Below are 15,408 nucleotides of genomic sequence, written 5' to 3' on the forward strand. Positions count from 1 at the left end.
ATTTAAATGTTCAATGTTTATTCAATTATTCACATTACATCTACTACTTGGTCAATGTGATGAGTTCTTATTGATAGGACTATGCGATACATCCAGCTACGGTTCTGGAGAGCTGCTGTGTGTACAGGCTTTTGTTCAAGCCCAGCACTTACACATATCAGTTTCTTGTTGCGGACGTGGAACTGTGGTGAGCTTTGGAAAGAATTTCCTCTTGACGGACATCATAATCACCATCACACACAGACACACACTTTCCCATCAAGAAAAAGAGAGCCAGTGGTAGAGTATATGGCATAGTTTTACTTTCACATTATTCAGTACAGAGTAAATCTTAAATCTAACACAGGTATCTCACAGGTTTAACACCGATACACGGGGCTGCATTAGCTAGCGGATACTGCATAGACGTGCACACACACACACACAATGATTCTACAGTTTCCACTACAATGATCAGACTGTTCCACCAATGGTGCATGGGTTAGACGTATAAGTGACTCCTGCTGAAACTAATATGACCATGTCTCAAAGATAATTTAGGATATTTTTACAACGTGGCACACCGACACACTCAAACAAACACACACACCCGCAATGCCCACCCCTGATGACTCGATCCCGGTAGTTGTGATTGACAGTTGGTCTTTTGAGTTCTCTCCTCCTCCCTCTCATCTCTAAGAATGGACATGTGGGTGCGTGTGTCTGAAATGTGAGTTTACAGATAAGTGCTGTCTAGTGTCTTTGTTGTTGGTTGTGTTTTCAAAGATTAGAATCAATCTATCTGCAGATTGCAATCTTCTCCCAAGTAATACCACAAGGTAAGCATTTGTGATGTGTGTGTGCACAAGCCTGTGCGTGTTTAGAGATCAAGTTCTGAGGTACTCCTCTTTTTTCAGTCAATCCCAGTATCAAGCAGCACTCTACTCTCCAATCCCATCCCTCTTTTCAACACGGAAAAATAAAAAATAACGAATACTAGGCCTCTGCTCTGCCGCTTCACTCTTCATGTGAACACGGACTGGCCCACTGCCCTCTAACTACCCATCAATGGGGCTTGCTCAATGCTTACTTATGCACGACATAAACATTTCATAAGCCATCGTAAAACACCCCATGTCAGCTCTCAACCAATGTTCCCTGCCTCAAGTGTCAAAAAACATTGCTAATCTGAAATACAGTTTTAACGTCATCTTATAATTCCTTATCTTTTGTCATACTGACGGTGGTGGTAAGTAGGATTTGACAAGTTTAAGTCAAGTATCAACCTCATCGCTGTCTGATTAACATTGTAAACAAGACCAGCTACTCTGCTACTCTCCTTCCATCTCGCTCTCCTTTTAGCTGATCCCTCTACCCTATTCTCAGGGTACACACTGCTGGCCCTACTTTCTCACACTACCTTTCACATACATACACACACACACACACAAACAGAAGCAACACAACATTACACCATTAAAGAAACATACAAAAACTTCAATAACTCTACTACTAATAAAAGGAAAGATGAGACAAAAAAAGAAAGATAAAAAGGGGTAATTCATTACACTTATATATATATATATAGATATATAGATATATAGCTATATATATATATATATAAAGTATATATATATATTCCACGAACAGGTACAGAATCATTTGAGTTTATATATAAAGTATGGTTACAAGCCAGAAAGATGGGGTAAGTGTGAGGGGTATTGATGGACTGAGGTCTCTTGGAACCACCTAAAGTGCACTGGCCATTTCCACTGGAATAAAGCGGGAACTGTAGACTTGGGAATGTGCCGGAATTATTTTATGGAATATTATATCTCAGGGATTATACTGAGAGGCCCTTGGGATGTATAACCGGTGGGGGTCTGGTACAGCAGAAGGTGGAGAAGAGATGGGGTTAAGGTGAAGGTGGGGGTTTAGAAGAGTCCCATTTCTTTAGTGATTTCGTTTTACCCCTCCCTCCCACTAAAGGAGGACCCTATTCAGATACTTTACACAGACACTTAAGCATGTACAAATATACGCATGTATGTGCCTACATGTGAGAGTATCTGGGTGTGTATTACACATGAATGCGTGTGTGTGTGTATGTGTATGTAGAACTGGTCCTCCCATGCAACTCCTAGGAATAGTCTAAGGTTGAAATGTCGCGGAATCGATGCACAGAATTTCCCACCCTTCCCCATGCATCACACACGCACGGACACACACCAGCTGTCATCACAAGTCCATGAGCAGTCGGGGCTTAAATAGACAGGACGGAGAAAAACAGGACACACACACCAGCACGATTCTGAAACACACACAGTCATACACTTACGTTCACAGGTAAACACAGAAGAAGAAAAAAAGTATTGTAGCGCCGATGATAATAAACAGTAATAATAATAAGAATCGGAATTATAATCGTGACAATCATAATAAACGTCAATGATTGGGCAGTCGTGTAAGTGGCAACGACTGCTTCCCCCCCTTATGTAGGTATTTTTCCTTCCCGTTGATTCTTTGTTCTTGGCAACCTCAGGATCGGGGAGTGGGGGGGTGAAGTGGGTGGGGGGAGTTGAAACGCTAGTCTCGGTGTGTTGGGTGTCTACTTGAGCGTGATGATGATGATGGCCTGGGTCGCGTTGGGTGGATTCTAGACTCAGGGTTTTAGAACTGTTCTGCCAGGAGGTCACAGACACGCTGGGAGACAGTGTCCTTACTGCTGCGCAGAGTCAGCCGGTACATCTGACAGAGAGAGCAGACACAGATTTAACATGGGTAAATGTAAACACACATACACCCTTAAACATGAATTAACATACAGGGGGGTCAGTAAAGTTCAAACCACATAATAAATATATAGTGCCTTCAGAAAGCATTCATACCCCTTGACTTACTCCACATTTTGTTGTGTTACAGCCTGAATTCAAAATGTATTAAATATTGTTTTTTCAAACACAATACCCCATAATGAATTTTTAAATATATAAATATATATAAATAAATAAATGTTTTAAATGTTTGCAAATTGATAGAAAATGAAAGCTCTCACACCCCTTTGCTAGGACACTCCAAATTGAGCTCAGGTGTATTAAATTTCCTTTGATCATCCTTGATGTCACTACAACTTGGTTGGAGTCCACCTGTGGCCAACTCAGTTTGGACATGATTTAGAAAGAAACACTCTATACAAGGTCCCACAGTTGACAGCTCATGTCAGAGCAGAAACTATACCATGAAGTCCAAGGAACTGTCTGTAGATCTCCGAGACTGTGATGAGGTATATATCTGGGGAAGGGTATGCAACTATTTCTAGGGTGTTGAAAGTTTGCAAGAGCAGTGGTCTCCAACATTGGGAAATGTAAAAAAATAAATATTGAACTACCCAGACTCTGCTCTGCCTGGAGCTGGCTGTCCGACCAAACTGAGCAACTGGGCAAGGGAGGTGACCAAGAACCCAATGACCAATCTGAAAGAACTACAGAGTTCCTTGACTGAGATGGGAGAACCTGACAGAAGGACAACGGTCTCTACAAAACTACACCAATCTGGGCTTTATAGGAGTGGCCAGAAGGAAGCCACTCCTAAGAAAAAGGCACATGACAGCACACCTGCAGTCCGCAAAAAGGCACTTGAAATACTCAGAGCATGAGGCAAAAGACGATTCTGATGAGACAAAAATGTATCTCTTTGGCCTGAATGGAAAGCGTTATGTCTGGAGAAAACCAGGCAGCATCATGCTATGCGAATGTATTTCAGCGGCATGGACTGGCAGACTGGTAAGGATAGATGGAACAATGAATGGCGCCAAATACAGGAAAATCCTTGATGAGAACCTGCTCCAAGAGTGCAAAGTATTTTAGATCGGGGCGAAGATTTACGTTCCAACAGGACAATGACCCTAAGCATTCAGAGAAAGCAACACTGGAATGGCTTCAGAACAAGAATGTGAAAGTCCTTGAGTGCCCCAACCAAAGCCTTGACTTGAGTCCCATTAAAAAGCTGTGGAAAGACTTGAAGATTGCTGTTCACCGCAGCTCCCATTTAATTTAAGAGCTTGGGAAAATCTACAAGGAAGAATGGGAGAAAATCCCCAAATACTGATGTGCAAAGCTGATGACATATCCAAGACGACTCAAAGCTGTAATCACTGCCAAAAGTGCTCCTATAAAGTATAGACTCAGGGGTGTGAATACTTATGTAAATTAGATATTTCTGTATAAAAAAATAAAAAAATCACTTTATGATTTTATGGGGCATTGTGTGTGTATATGGGTAAAAAATAATAATATTTAATCCATTTTGAATTCAAGCTGTAACAATAACGTGTAGGATAAGTCAAGGGGTATGAATACTTTCTGAAGGCACTGTATATTTTGGATCATCTAAAAGTTTAACACGAGACGAGGGTAGAATGAAGTTACACTGATGACACATTATAAACCTGGAGTCTAACACTGCACACACACAGAGAGAGAGAGAGAGAGAGAGAGAGAGAGAGAATGTGGAGATTCAAATGTTCAATTTTGGGGTGTCAGTGAGAAAGTGCAGAAGAATCAATGTGGAGGGAAAAGTGAATGAGAAAGTGTAAAGGGTGTGAAAGAGGAGAAAGAAAGAGAGCGAAAAAGAACAGGGACAGTTGTGTGTTACCTGCTCGCCAGGCTTGATTTGCAGCAGCACACAGAAAGACACAGACAGCAGTGAGTGATGCAATGAGAGCAGCACAGAGAAGGACAGAGGGACTCTGTGTGTGTATATGCATGTACATTTGTGTGTGTGTGTATGCATGTACATTTGTGTGTGTGTGTGTGTGTATTGTGTGTGTGCGCGTGCGCGCGTGCATACCTGGGCCTGCGCATTGGGTTCCAGTCTCAGCAGGCAGCCGACTTGTTGGGCCTTGGTCTGGATGACTCCGGCACACACATAGTTTTCTGGGTTAGGATCCACATTCTCCAACAGGGCTGTCCCCAGGCCCAGCAACTAGAGACAAGAGAGGGGAGGGGGAATGGGAGGGAGTAGGATGTGGTAGACATTCAGCAAGAAAGGGAATTAAATGAATATGCCTCAAGTGTGTGTCTACCTTGGCCTTGAGCACTTCTGTGTCCATGCCATGGCTGGCCTTGAAGATTTTTTGTGCTTCTTGCTGGGGCCTGAAAAGAGAAGAAAAGTCAGAAACACACACACAGTACCCCCTTAAATGCTCGCACCCTTCACACACAATCTCACTCACTGGCTGAGTTGTTTCCAGCGCTGGAAGAAGTCTGCGGCGGCCATCTCTGTGGGTTGGAAGAACTTGTTGATGGTGACAGGCAGCTTGAGAGAAATGTTCTGCAGGGCTCCCCCATACCTGAGTGGAACACACACACCTTTATAAACTGAAGACGACAAAACAAAATGTGTGTGTGTGTGTGTGTATGTTTGGGATACTACTGATCTTGAGTGCGTGATTGCAAGGTGTTTGTATTGTATGTCCTGTATAATAATCTGGGTGCGCGCGTGTACCTGAACTTGATGTTGAGCAGCGGAGCATCAATAAAGTCAGTCAGACACTCGATGTTGATGACCTGCTGCACCTGTGCTCCTCCCTCCACTAGGGGTTCCACTGTTTTGGTCTGCACGTTGAGCTGTGGGAAAGACAGTCAAGGAGAGGAACAGAGCTGGGACTAGAGACCACACAGGGGGGACTGCATATTGAATATAGCTATGCGTGTTAAATACATGCAAGTATAGCCTGCAACCCAAGGGACACACATAGTAGTGTTGCACAGTATACGGAAACTTTGATACTAGAACATGAAAAAACGGTTCAGTACTAGAATATGTTACTTTACTGGTTAAAGAGACATGGGACTATTTAAAAAAAAGATGCGCTACTTCTATGCAAGTTTTGTTGATCAGTACAATAAGTCCCAAATGTAAGGGAAACAGATTGTTTATCATCTGTAGCCTCGTGAAATCAGCCAAAACAAACTCGACAACTCAAAGCACGCACACACTCATTTTGAATACGCAGTCCCCTGTATTGTGAATAGGCTACATCATGATTTACACAGTTTATCAATCGAGATTTACCATTCAAATAAATGCCATTTCTCCGATATGTAGTTAGATTGTTTTTACCAATGTCACATTCATGTATGATTGTTTAATTGATTCATTAAAGGGGAATGAAAACACTAAACATCTGCATTTAACATGGAAACATCTCTATTGTTAGGATTTTGATCTTGAACAATATTTATTAGAGGTATGGGTAGGCCTAGGGCTGTGGCAGTCATGACATTTTGTCAGACGGTGATTGTCAAGCAAAGAACTGCCGGTCTCATGGTAATTGACACCTTTAGCACCAAAAATCAGAAATTTGGACTCAGACCAATGGACACATTTCCACCGGTCTAATGTCCATTGCTCGTGTTTCTTGGCCCAAGCAGGTCTCTTCTTATTTTGTTTGTGTCCTTTAGTAGTGTTTTTTTTGCAGCAATTCAACCATGAAGGCCTGATTCACGCAGTCTCCTCTGAACAGTTGATGTTGAGATGTGTCTGTTACTTGAACTCTGTGAAGCATTTATTTGGGCTGTAATTTCAGAGAGGCTGTTCATTCTAATGAACTTATTCCTCTACATTTTCCAGATTGACTGACCTTCATGTCTTAAAGTAATGATGGACTGTCATTTGTCTTTGCTTATTTGAGCTTGCCATAATATGAACTTGGTATTTTACCAAATAGGGCCATCTTCTGTATCCCACCCTTACCTTGTCACAACACAACTGATTGGCTCAAACACATTAAGGAAAGAAATTCCTCAAATTAACTTTTTACAAGGCACACCTGTTATGGTGTGATGCCAATATGGCGATTTACAGTTACAATTAGCTGGTGTTCTAAAGCCTATTGTTTCCATTCCCCTTTAATGCATACATGTCTGTCTCTGAAAAATGTTAAAGTAAAAAAATACAAATGTAATGAAATTGATCTTAAAAATGTGTCCAAGTACTAACTCTGCTACTGCTTTGTTCAATCTGTCTGGATCAACTGAAATTTTGTGACTTTGGCTAATAAGACTACTTTTTTTAGCTGTGGTATCATTTTGGTATCAAGTATTGTGATGGTATCGCGTATTGTGATACTAAACCTGGTATCAGTATCTAAGTCAAAATTCTGCTATCGTGACAACATTAACACATAGTGTGCAAGATATGTGTGTGTGTGAGAACAGTAAGTGAATGCATTGAAGGATATGAGACTGCAGCTCCCCTGGGCAGCTGACTGTGGTGCTAAAGCTGACAAACTGCACCGAGGTCTTATTGCCATAGAACAGATACATCCTCCCTAGAAAAAGCAAAACACACACGTTAGAAGATATTATGTCAAGTGGACACATTTAGGTGACATTTCCAAAATAACACATACATGTTAAAATACATTAAGTATCGTTATGTATACTCCCTCATTCAGGTTATAATGCAGCATTTACACAGCAACTCATTCAGTTTATAATGCATTATAATTCAAAATTCTTCATACCTACAGTACAACATGTATGGATACGGTCGGTAACTCACCCATCCCATCAGTAAAAGCACTGTACACACACAGTAGCCAAGTTATGCATTATGCTCACTCACCCAGCATTGAATGCATTATAGAAACTGAAGCATACCTTACCACTGAATAAAACATTCTGTATACTAAAATGGACATGACAAAGCTAGGATCTGAACACAAATACTAAATGACGCCATCTATTACATTCTGTGCACGCTCAGACGTACCTACCAAAGCTATAGAATAGAACAGACATCAGATCAATAAGGTTACAGCATTTAGGCTAACGTATTTCACATGGGACTGATCTGCATGAAAAGGGTTAATACTTCAGGGGAAGAATCCTAACTTGAAACCCACACATAATGCAATCTCCCAGAACTCACATAAATGTGACTTAGGTTTCAAGCATCTCCCCGCATTGTCTAGTAGCCCAAACTCACCCAGGTTCTGGCGGTACTCAGACTTGATGCCGATCTGAAGCAGCTGGTTCTCAAACAACACACCGTTGTTCTTACACACAAATCTGACAGGAGAGAGAGAGGGAGAAAGTGAGTGTGTGCGTGCGTGCGTGAGGGAGGGAGAATGAAAGTGTTAGGATTTATCATCATGTGTCATTAGCTGTTTATAAAATGTCAATCATGTACATACACTATGTATAAGTTACGGTAACTCTTCAGTCATGCCACGCTATCGCAATATCAATTCACTTTGCAGACAAACATACAGTTGAAGTCGGAAGTTTACATACACCTTTGCCAAATACATATAAACTCAGTTTTTCACAATTCCAGACATTTAATCCTAGTAAAAATTCCCTGTTGTAGGTCAGTTAGGATCACCGCTCTATTTTAAGAATGTGAAATGTTAGAATAATAGTGGAGAGAGTTATTTATTTCAGCTTTTATTTCTTTCATCACATTCCCAGCGGATCAGAAGTTTACATAGACTCAATTAGTATTTGGTAGCATTGCCTGTAAAATTGTTTAACTTGGGTCAAACATTTCGGGTAGCCTTCCACAAGCTTCCCACAATAAGTTGGGTGAATTTTGGCCCATTCCTCCTGACAGAGCTGGTGTAACTGAGTCAGGTTTGTAGGCCTCCTTGCTCGCACACGCTTTTTCAGTTCTGCCCACAGATGCTGCCACCCCCGTGCTTCACGGTTGGGATGGTGTTCTTCAGCTTGCAAGCCTCCCCCTTTTTCCTCCAAACACAACGATGGTCATTATAGCCAAACAGTTCTATTTTTGTTTCATCAGACCAGAGGACATTTCTCCAAAAAGTACGTTCTTTGTCTCCATGTGCAGTTGCAATACTAAAGATACTTTTGTACCCGTTTCCTCCAGCATTTTCACAACTTCCTTTGCTGTTGTTCTGGGATTGATTTGCACTTCTCGCACCAAAGTACGTTCATCTCCAGGAGACAGAACGCGTCTCCTTCCTGAGCACTATTGTTTGTATGTTTATACTTGCGCACTATTGTTTGTACAGATGAACGTGGTACCTTCAGGCATTTGGAAATTGCTCCCAAGGATGAACCAGACTTATGGAGGTCTACAATTGTCTTTCTGAGGTCTTGGCTGATTTCTTTTGATTTTCCCATGATGTCAAGCAAAGAGGCACTGCTTATCAGAAGCTTCAAAAGCCATGACATAATTTTCTGGAATTTTCCAAGCTGTTTAAAGGCACAGTCAACTTAGTGTATGTAAAATTCTGACCCACTGGAATTGTGATACAGTGAATTATAAGTTAAATAATCTGTCTGTAAACAATTTTGGGAAAAATGACTTGTGTCATGCACAAAGAAGATGTCCTAACCGACTTGCCAAAACTATAGTTTGTTAACAAAAAATTTGTGGAGTGGTTGAAAAACGAGTTTTAATTGACTCCAACCTAAGTGTATGTAAACTTCCGACTTCAACTGTAGATGTATCTTACCACACGTGAATGACTTAACATAAATGTAATTGACATCTACACAGTTTATGTTTTTGTCAATCCAGTAGGTTGTTAAGATACCTTTGCTCAAGAGTGATAGAACCAAAAACAAGGTAGCCCCGCCGGAAAGAGAGAGATAGGGAGAGAGGAGGAGCGAGCGAGCGAAAGCTCTTACTTGTTGAGAAGCTCGTCTGACTCGGGCAGAGGAGGGGCAGGATCCTCAGAGGCCGCAGAAGAGGGAGCAGAGCTGAGAGGAGTAAGGAGGGATGGAGAAAGGATGAATAAGGAAAGGTGGATGAGAGCACCAACAGAAAAGACGGGGGTGTGATAGAATGTAAAATGTGTTTGAAGGGGACAAAATGAATTACAGATTGAAAAAGGAATAAAGAGAGAGGGTGGAAGAGAGAGATGGGGAGTGTGTCGAGGGAGACCCAAAGCAGTGAGGCATGACAAACAAAATGGAGGAAGAAGGAGAAGAGAAAAAGCAGATGTGGGTTAGTATGAGAACTTAGATCCAATTCACCAAAACTGACAGCATTAACATAAACAATGAGAAGAATTTTGCTGGTAAAAAAAGTGTGGTACATGTATGTTTGAATAAACACACAGCATAGGTAGGCTACAATAACATCATCCAACAACCCACATGCAATAGAGGGTGTGTGTGTGTGTGTCCATGTGACTAGTCTAAGGTTGAGATGTCCATGCAGCCTCCCTAAATAGCTTTAGTTTAGATAAGAACGACAGTGTTCATGTGTGTTTGGGTGCAACATGACATTCAGCCATCTTATTACTGGCCCCTTACTCCGAGTCACCAGGACCCTCCACCAATGGGGAGTCAGAGGCCTCGGGAGCGTGAAGAGCGCTGCCAATGTCCAATCAAGAGACACACAAGCACGCACATTGCCGGACCAAGCGCGCACACACGCACGCACACGCACGCAAAAACACAGAGTGGGAAATAGAAAAAGGGAAGGAGAGAAAGTAAGAAAAGAGAAAGACAGTCACATACACAGCAAGATAAAAAGAGAACAGACAAGATTACACATATAAGACACAGAAGAAACAAGAAGAATGACTGATAGAAAGACCAAGACAGAGGACCCGCACATATCACAGACTGCAAGCACCACAAGAATAAAACAACAACGCTCATTTTCAAGAGGTAGCTTCATATTCTACCACAGTGCATCTGGATAACTAAGAAACATAACCACACCACAAACATCAAGTTGCCACTAATCTAAGGTCCGTTTTGAATTTCTCCCCCATGGAGGGGAGTCTATGGGAGTCTTCTAGTCACAGGGTGAACATTCACCTCAGGAAGCCGTCGTCGTTCACGCCGGCAGAGGCGGCAGCAGGCCCAGCCTCTGAAAACACATCAACCAATAGGCTGCCTGCACTGGGAGCGGCCCCACTAACGGGAGCGGCCGAACGAAGGCCAAGCAAATCCGCTGAAGGGGATGGGGTGGACTGGAAGACAAAGAGAAAGATGGAGAGAGAGAGCGAGAGAAACAATTGTATAATAGCAATGCTTTGAGAATATTGCTCAATATTAAACTAAATCCATGACAGTGATTGTTTTTTTCTAAAGCGATCACCATCTCTTTCAACTGGTGCCAGTTTTTTGAACGCAAGTGATTTATGTCATTGTGCTGCGTTTTGCAATTGCTACAAACTAATTTTCCTTTCGTAGAACAACAAAGAAGACAAGGGTGAAGGGGTCTACTAAGCTATCTATTAAGATTGTCAAACCAAAGATCATTGAGCTATTTGATTTTGAATTTTAGGACCCCTGCAGGTATAATTATTATTTAAAATTATTTTTTATGAAACATTGAATTTGGCCTTACTGCTATTAGCCCATAGAAACACATTGAATAACAGATTAATGCATGGGGGAAAAAAAATCAAAAAGGAAATTTGTTTAAAAGTGTCTGTCTTGTATCTGAGAGATAGGTGGACACCTGCTTGTCGAACATCTCATTCCAAAATCATGAGCATTAATATGGAGTTGGTCCCCCCTTTGCTACAGCCTCCAGTCTTCTGGGAAGGCTTTCCACAAGATGTTGGAATATTGCTGCGAGGACTTGCTTCCATTCAGTCACTAAAAGCATTAGTGAGGTCGGGCACAGATGTTGGGCGATTCGGCCTGGCTCGCAGTTGGCGTTCCAATTCATCCCAAAGGTGTTTGATGGGGTTGAGGTCAGGGCTCTCTGCAGGCCTGTCAAGTTCTTCCACACCAATCCCAACAAACCATTTCTGTATGGACCTTGGCTTTGTGCACGGGGGTACTGTCATGCTGAAACGGGAAAGGGACTTGCCCAAACTGTTGCCACAAAGTTAGAAGCACAGAATCATCTAAAATGTTAATGTATGCTATCGCATTAAGATTTCCCTTCATTGGAACTAAGGGGCCGAGTCTGAACCATGAAAAACAGCCCAGACCATATTCCACCTCCAACAAACTTTACAGTTGGCACTATACAGTCCGGCAGGTTGCATTCTACTGGCATCCGCCAAACCCAGATTAGTCCTTCAGAATGCCAGATAGTTCATCTCTCCAGAGAATGTGTTTCCACCGCTCCAGAGTCCAATGGCGTAGATTTTTACACAACTCCAGCAGACGCATGGCATTGCACATGATGATCTTAGGTTTGTGTGAGGTTGCTCGGCCATGGAAACCCATTTCATGAAGCTCCTGACAAACAGTTATTGTGCTGACGTTGCTTCCAGAGGCAGTTTGGAATCCGTAACTGAGTGTTGCAACCGAGTGCCGACGATTTGTTAGAATTTTTGGGGGACGAACTGACTTGGAAAGATGGCATCCTATGCCAGTGCCACATTGAAAGTCACTGAGCTCTTCAGTAAGGCCATTCTACTGCCAATGTGTGTCTTTGGCGATTGCATGGCAGTGTGTTGGATTTTATACACCTGTCAGCAATGGGTGTGGCTGAAATAGCCGAATCCAATAATTTGAAGGGGTGTCCACATACCTTTGTATAGATAGTGTATAAGAAAGATCAGGATTTAGTATTTATTTATTTTGACCCATATTTAAGTCTCATCTTTCCGTAGAGTGGTTCGGACTCTGCAGACGTTTTCGGGGTGTCTCATGGTCTGACAAACACCGCTGTAGCTTGGCCACCTTCCACTGCAGAAGGCCGCCATTGGCGGTTGCAGTGGATTGAGACGCAGCCCATGCAAGAACTTAGACGGATTTTGATGGGGGTTTAAAATAAAAAGCTAATTAGATTTCCCAAGGGTGCCTGGACATCGACTCTAGGGGGTTAATGCACTTTTTTTGTAGAGAATATGTGCCATTTGGGATGTAGATGTAGATACAGTATATTGAATTGGATGCTCACAGCGTTAGAGGCTGCGATGACAGCGTCACCCCCCCTGTCCCCTCCACCGTTGAGCTCTCCTCTCTCCTTGCCGTCCTCCAGCTCTACAGACACGGCACCAGGACCCTTCTTCTTCTTCAGCTTGGCCAAGATGGATGACTCCCTCTCTGGGAAGGGAGGCATCTCCTCCAGCACAGTAGCCTGAAGAGGGGGAAGGAGGGAGAGGAAGAGGGGGAAGGAGAGAGGGGGAAGGAGAGACAAGATTATTTGACGAGACAAGTAAATAAACAAGGCTAATGGTAGCTGTTGTTATGTGGTTACAGTTATGACAATGTGACTAAACCAGTCACAGTTATGGTTTACATTTGGAACACAACCACAGCTGAACACTGCAAGGTTATATTGTTGCTGCTCTGTGGCCTGAAATGTATTCTATAGTGCCTTCAGAAATTATTCATAACCTTTGACTTTCTCCACATTTTGTTGTGTTACAGCAACATTCTTACAAAATTAATTAAAAGTGAAAAGCTGAAATAACTTGAGCCAATAAGTATTCATACCTTTTGTTATGGCAAGCCTAATTAAGTTCAGGAGTAAAAATGTGCTTAACAAGTCACATAATGAATTGCAAGGACTCACTCTGTGTGCAATAATTGTGTTTAACATGATTTTTCTGAATGACTACCTCATCTCTGTAACCCACTCATGCAATTATCTCCAAGGTACCTCAGTCGAGCAGTGGATTTCAAACCCAGATTCAACCACAAAGACCAGGGAGGATTTCCAATACCTCAGAAAGAAGGGCACCTATTGGTAGATCTTTAAAATGCAGACATTAAATAATTGCATTCTGTTGGCAACAACGCACTAAAATAATACTGCAAAAAATGTGGCAAACCCACAAACTTTTTATACAGAACACAAAGTGTTTTTTTGGGTGGGGCAAATCCAATACAACACATTACGCAGTACCACTCTCCATATTTTCAGTGATAGTAGTGGCTGCATCATGTCATGGGTATGCTTGTAATCATTAAGAACTGCAGAGTTTTTCAGGATAAAAAAAAACGGAATGAGCTAAGCACAGGCAAAATCCAAGAGGAAAAGCTGTTTAAGTCTGCTTTCCAGTTCCACCAGACAGGACAATAACCTAAAACACAAGGCCAAATCTACTCTAGAGTTGCTTACCAAGAAGACAGTGGCCGAGTTACAGTTTGACTTAAATCTGCTAGAAAATCTATGACAAGACTTGAAAATGGCTGTCTAGCAATAATCAACAACCAATTTGACAGAGCTTGAAGAATTTTGAAAAGAATTAAAGGGCAAATATTGTACAATCCAGGAGTGCAAATATCTTACAGACATACGCAGAAAGGCTCACAGCTGTAATCGCTGCCAAAGGTGATTCTAAAATGTATTGACCCAGGGGTGTGAATTTGAAAATATATATAAAAACATGCCACATTGTCCTTATGGGGTATTGTGTGTAAATGGGTGAGAAAATCAATTTTGAATTCAGGCTGTAACAACAAAATGCGGAATAAGTGAAGGGATATGAATACCTTCCGAAGGCACAGTAAGTGCATTTTAAAATGCCAACATAATTTGCAGTAAACAATAAAAAGTGAACGAGATCAGTAAAATAACAAAAACACATGCAGAGCTGTGGTAGCCTGACGCCTCACACTAAATTCTTCCTCTGCTCTGTTTGCTACAGAGAGTCTGAAACTGCTACTGTAGAAGTCGATTGTATGACTTTAAAATGAAGGCCGTTGTACAAAACTAATTTCTCAGCGATTGGATAGTGTAACAAATCTAATCAATCAGAGTATCTAAGTTGATAACAACATCTTGTAGACCGGCTCTGACCCAACAGATCAGTTTCTGGGACCAATCAGAACGTGTTCACATTCTAGAAATCGGGGAGAGTGGCAAATCCAGATCATTTTGGAAAATAAACGTCAGTTGGTCAGAGCGATATGGAGGGGTAGCCAGGCAAGAGCTGCGTGTGCAGTGGTAACACTCCCTGGCACAGTCACATATACTTCTCTCCACTGGAGGCCAGGGTTCAATCCCTGTGCCTCCCCTTCCAAACTGTCTCAATAAACCTGTCTCAAAATCCCCAGTCCTCACCAGGACGTCGGTGCTGGCGATGGAGGAGAGCTTTAGGTACTCCACGGCCCTCTGCTGCAGCTCCACATCAGAGTTCCTGATCTGGCTGTCGGAGCGAAGCACCTCCTGGATCGTGGCCTTGGTCTCGGGGAACAGGTTGATGAACTTGATGTAGGCGGAGAGCAGCAGGGCACGCGTGGGCACCGAACACAGGTGGAACTTAGAGTGGAGCAGGTTGAACTGGACCAGAGGGCTGGAGAGAGGGATAAGAAAGAGGGAGGAGAGAGGGATAAGAAAGAGGGAGGAGAGAGGGATAAGAAAGAGGGAGGAGTGAGAGTGAGAGAGGTAGAGTGAAAGTGAGAGGAGTGGTAAAGAGTTAAAATGATAGTGGGAAGAGAGGATGAGAATGGAGTAGAGGAGGGAGAGAGAATGATGACAAAAAGGTAGAACCATAAAAAGAAAAGGGAAAAACCTAATTAATAC

The 15,408-nt window shown here is 42.3% G+C and overlaps 1 protein-coding gene across 3 annotated transcripts in view; it reads right to left on the reverse strand.

The window, feature by feature from the left end:
* Positions 1-280: 280 nt before the first annotated feature.
* The window catches only part of LOC135556022 (AP-2 complex subunit alpha-2-like), a 55,789-nt gene continuing 40,661 nt past the window's right edge, over positions 281-15,408 (reverse strand). Inside the window, exons 11-22 of one of the 3 annotated variants that reach the window (XM_064988876.1) lie at positions 14,947-15,178; positions 12,835-13,014; positions 10,785-10,939; positions 10,272-10,331; positions 9,642-9,713; positions 7,972-8,054; positions 7,222-7,312; positions 5,485-5,607; positions 5,213-5,329; positions 5,063-5,132; positions 4,828-4,962; positions 281-2,727 (exon numbers count right to left, since the gene is read on the reverse strand). In XM_064988876.1, the coding sequence (XP_064844948.1) occupies positions 2,650-2,727; positions 4,828-4,962; positions 5,063-5,132; positions 5,213-5,329; positions 5,485-5,607; positions 7,222-7,312; positions 7,972-8,054; positions 9,642-9,713; positions 10,272-10,331; positions 10,785-10,939; positions 12,835-13,014; positions 14,947-15,178 (1,396 nt within the window). In that variant the 3' untranslated portion in view covers positions 281-2,649. The remainder of the gene's footprint in view (positions 2,728-4,827; positions 4,963-5,062; positions 5,133-5,212; positions 5,330-5,484; positions 5,608-7,221; positions 7,313-7,971; positions 8,055-9,641; positions 9,714-10,271; positions 10,332-10,784; positions 10,940-12,834; positions 13,015-14,946; positions 15,179-15,408) is intronic. The other 2 variants (XM_064988877.1, XM_064988879.1) reach the window with 2 other exon arrangements.

The sequence above is a fragment of the Oncorhynchus masou genome, chromosome 15, assembly GCF_036934945.1.
Source record: "Oncorhynchus masou masou isolate Uvic2021 chromosome 15, UVic_Omas_1.1, whole genome shotgun sequence".
Taxonomy (NCBI): Eukaryota; Metazoa; Chordata; class Actinopteri; order Salmoniformes; family Salmonidae; genus Oncorhynchus; species Oncorhynchus masou.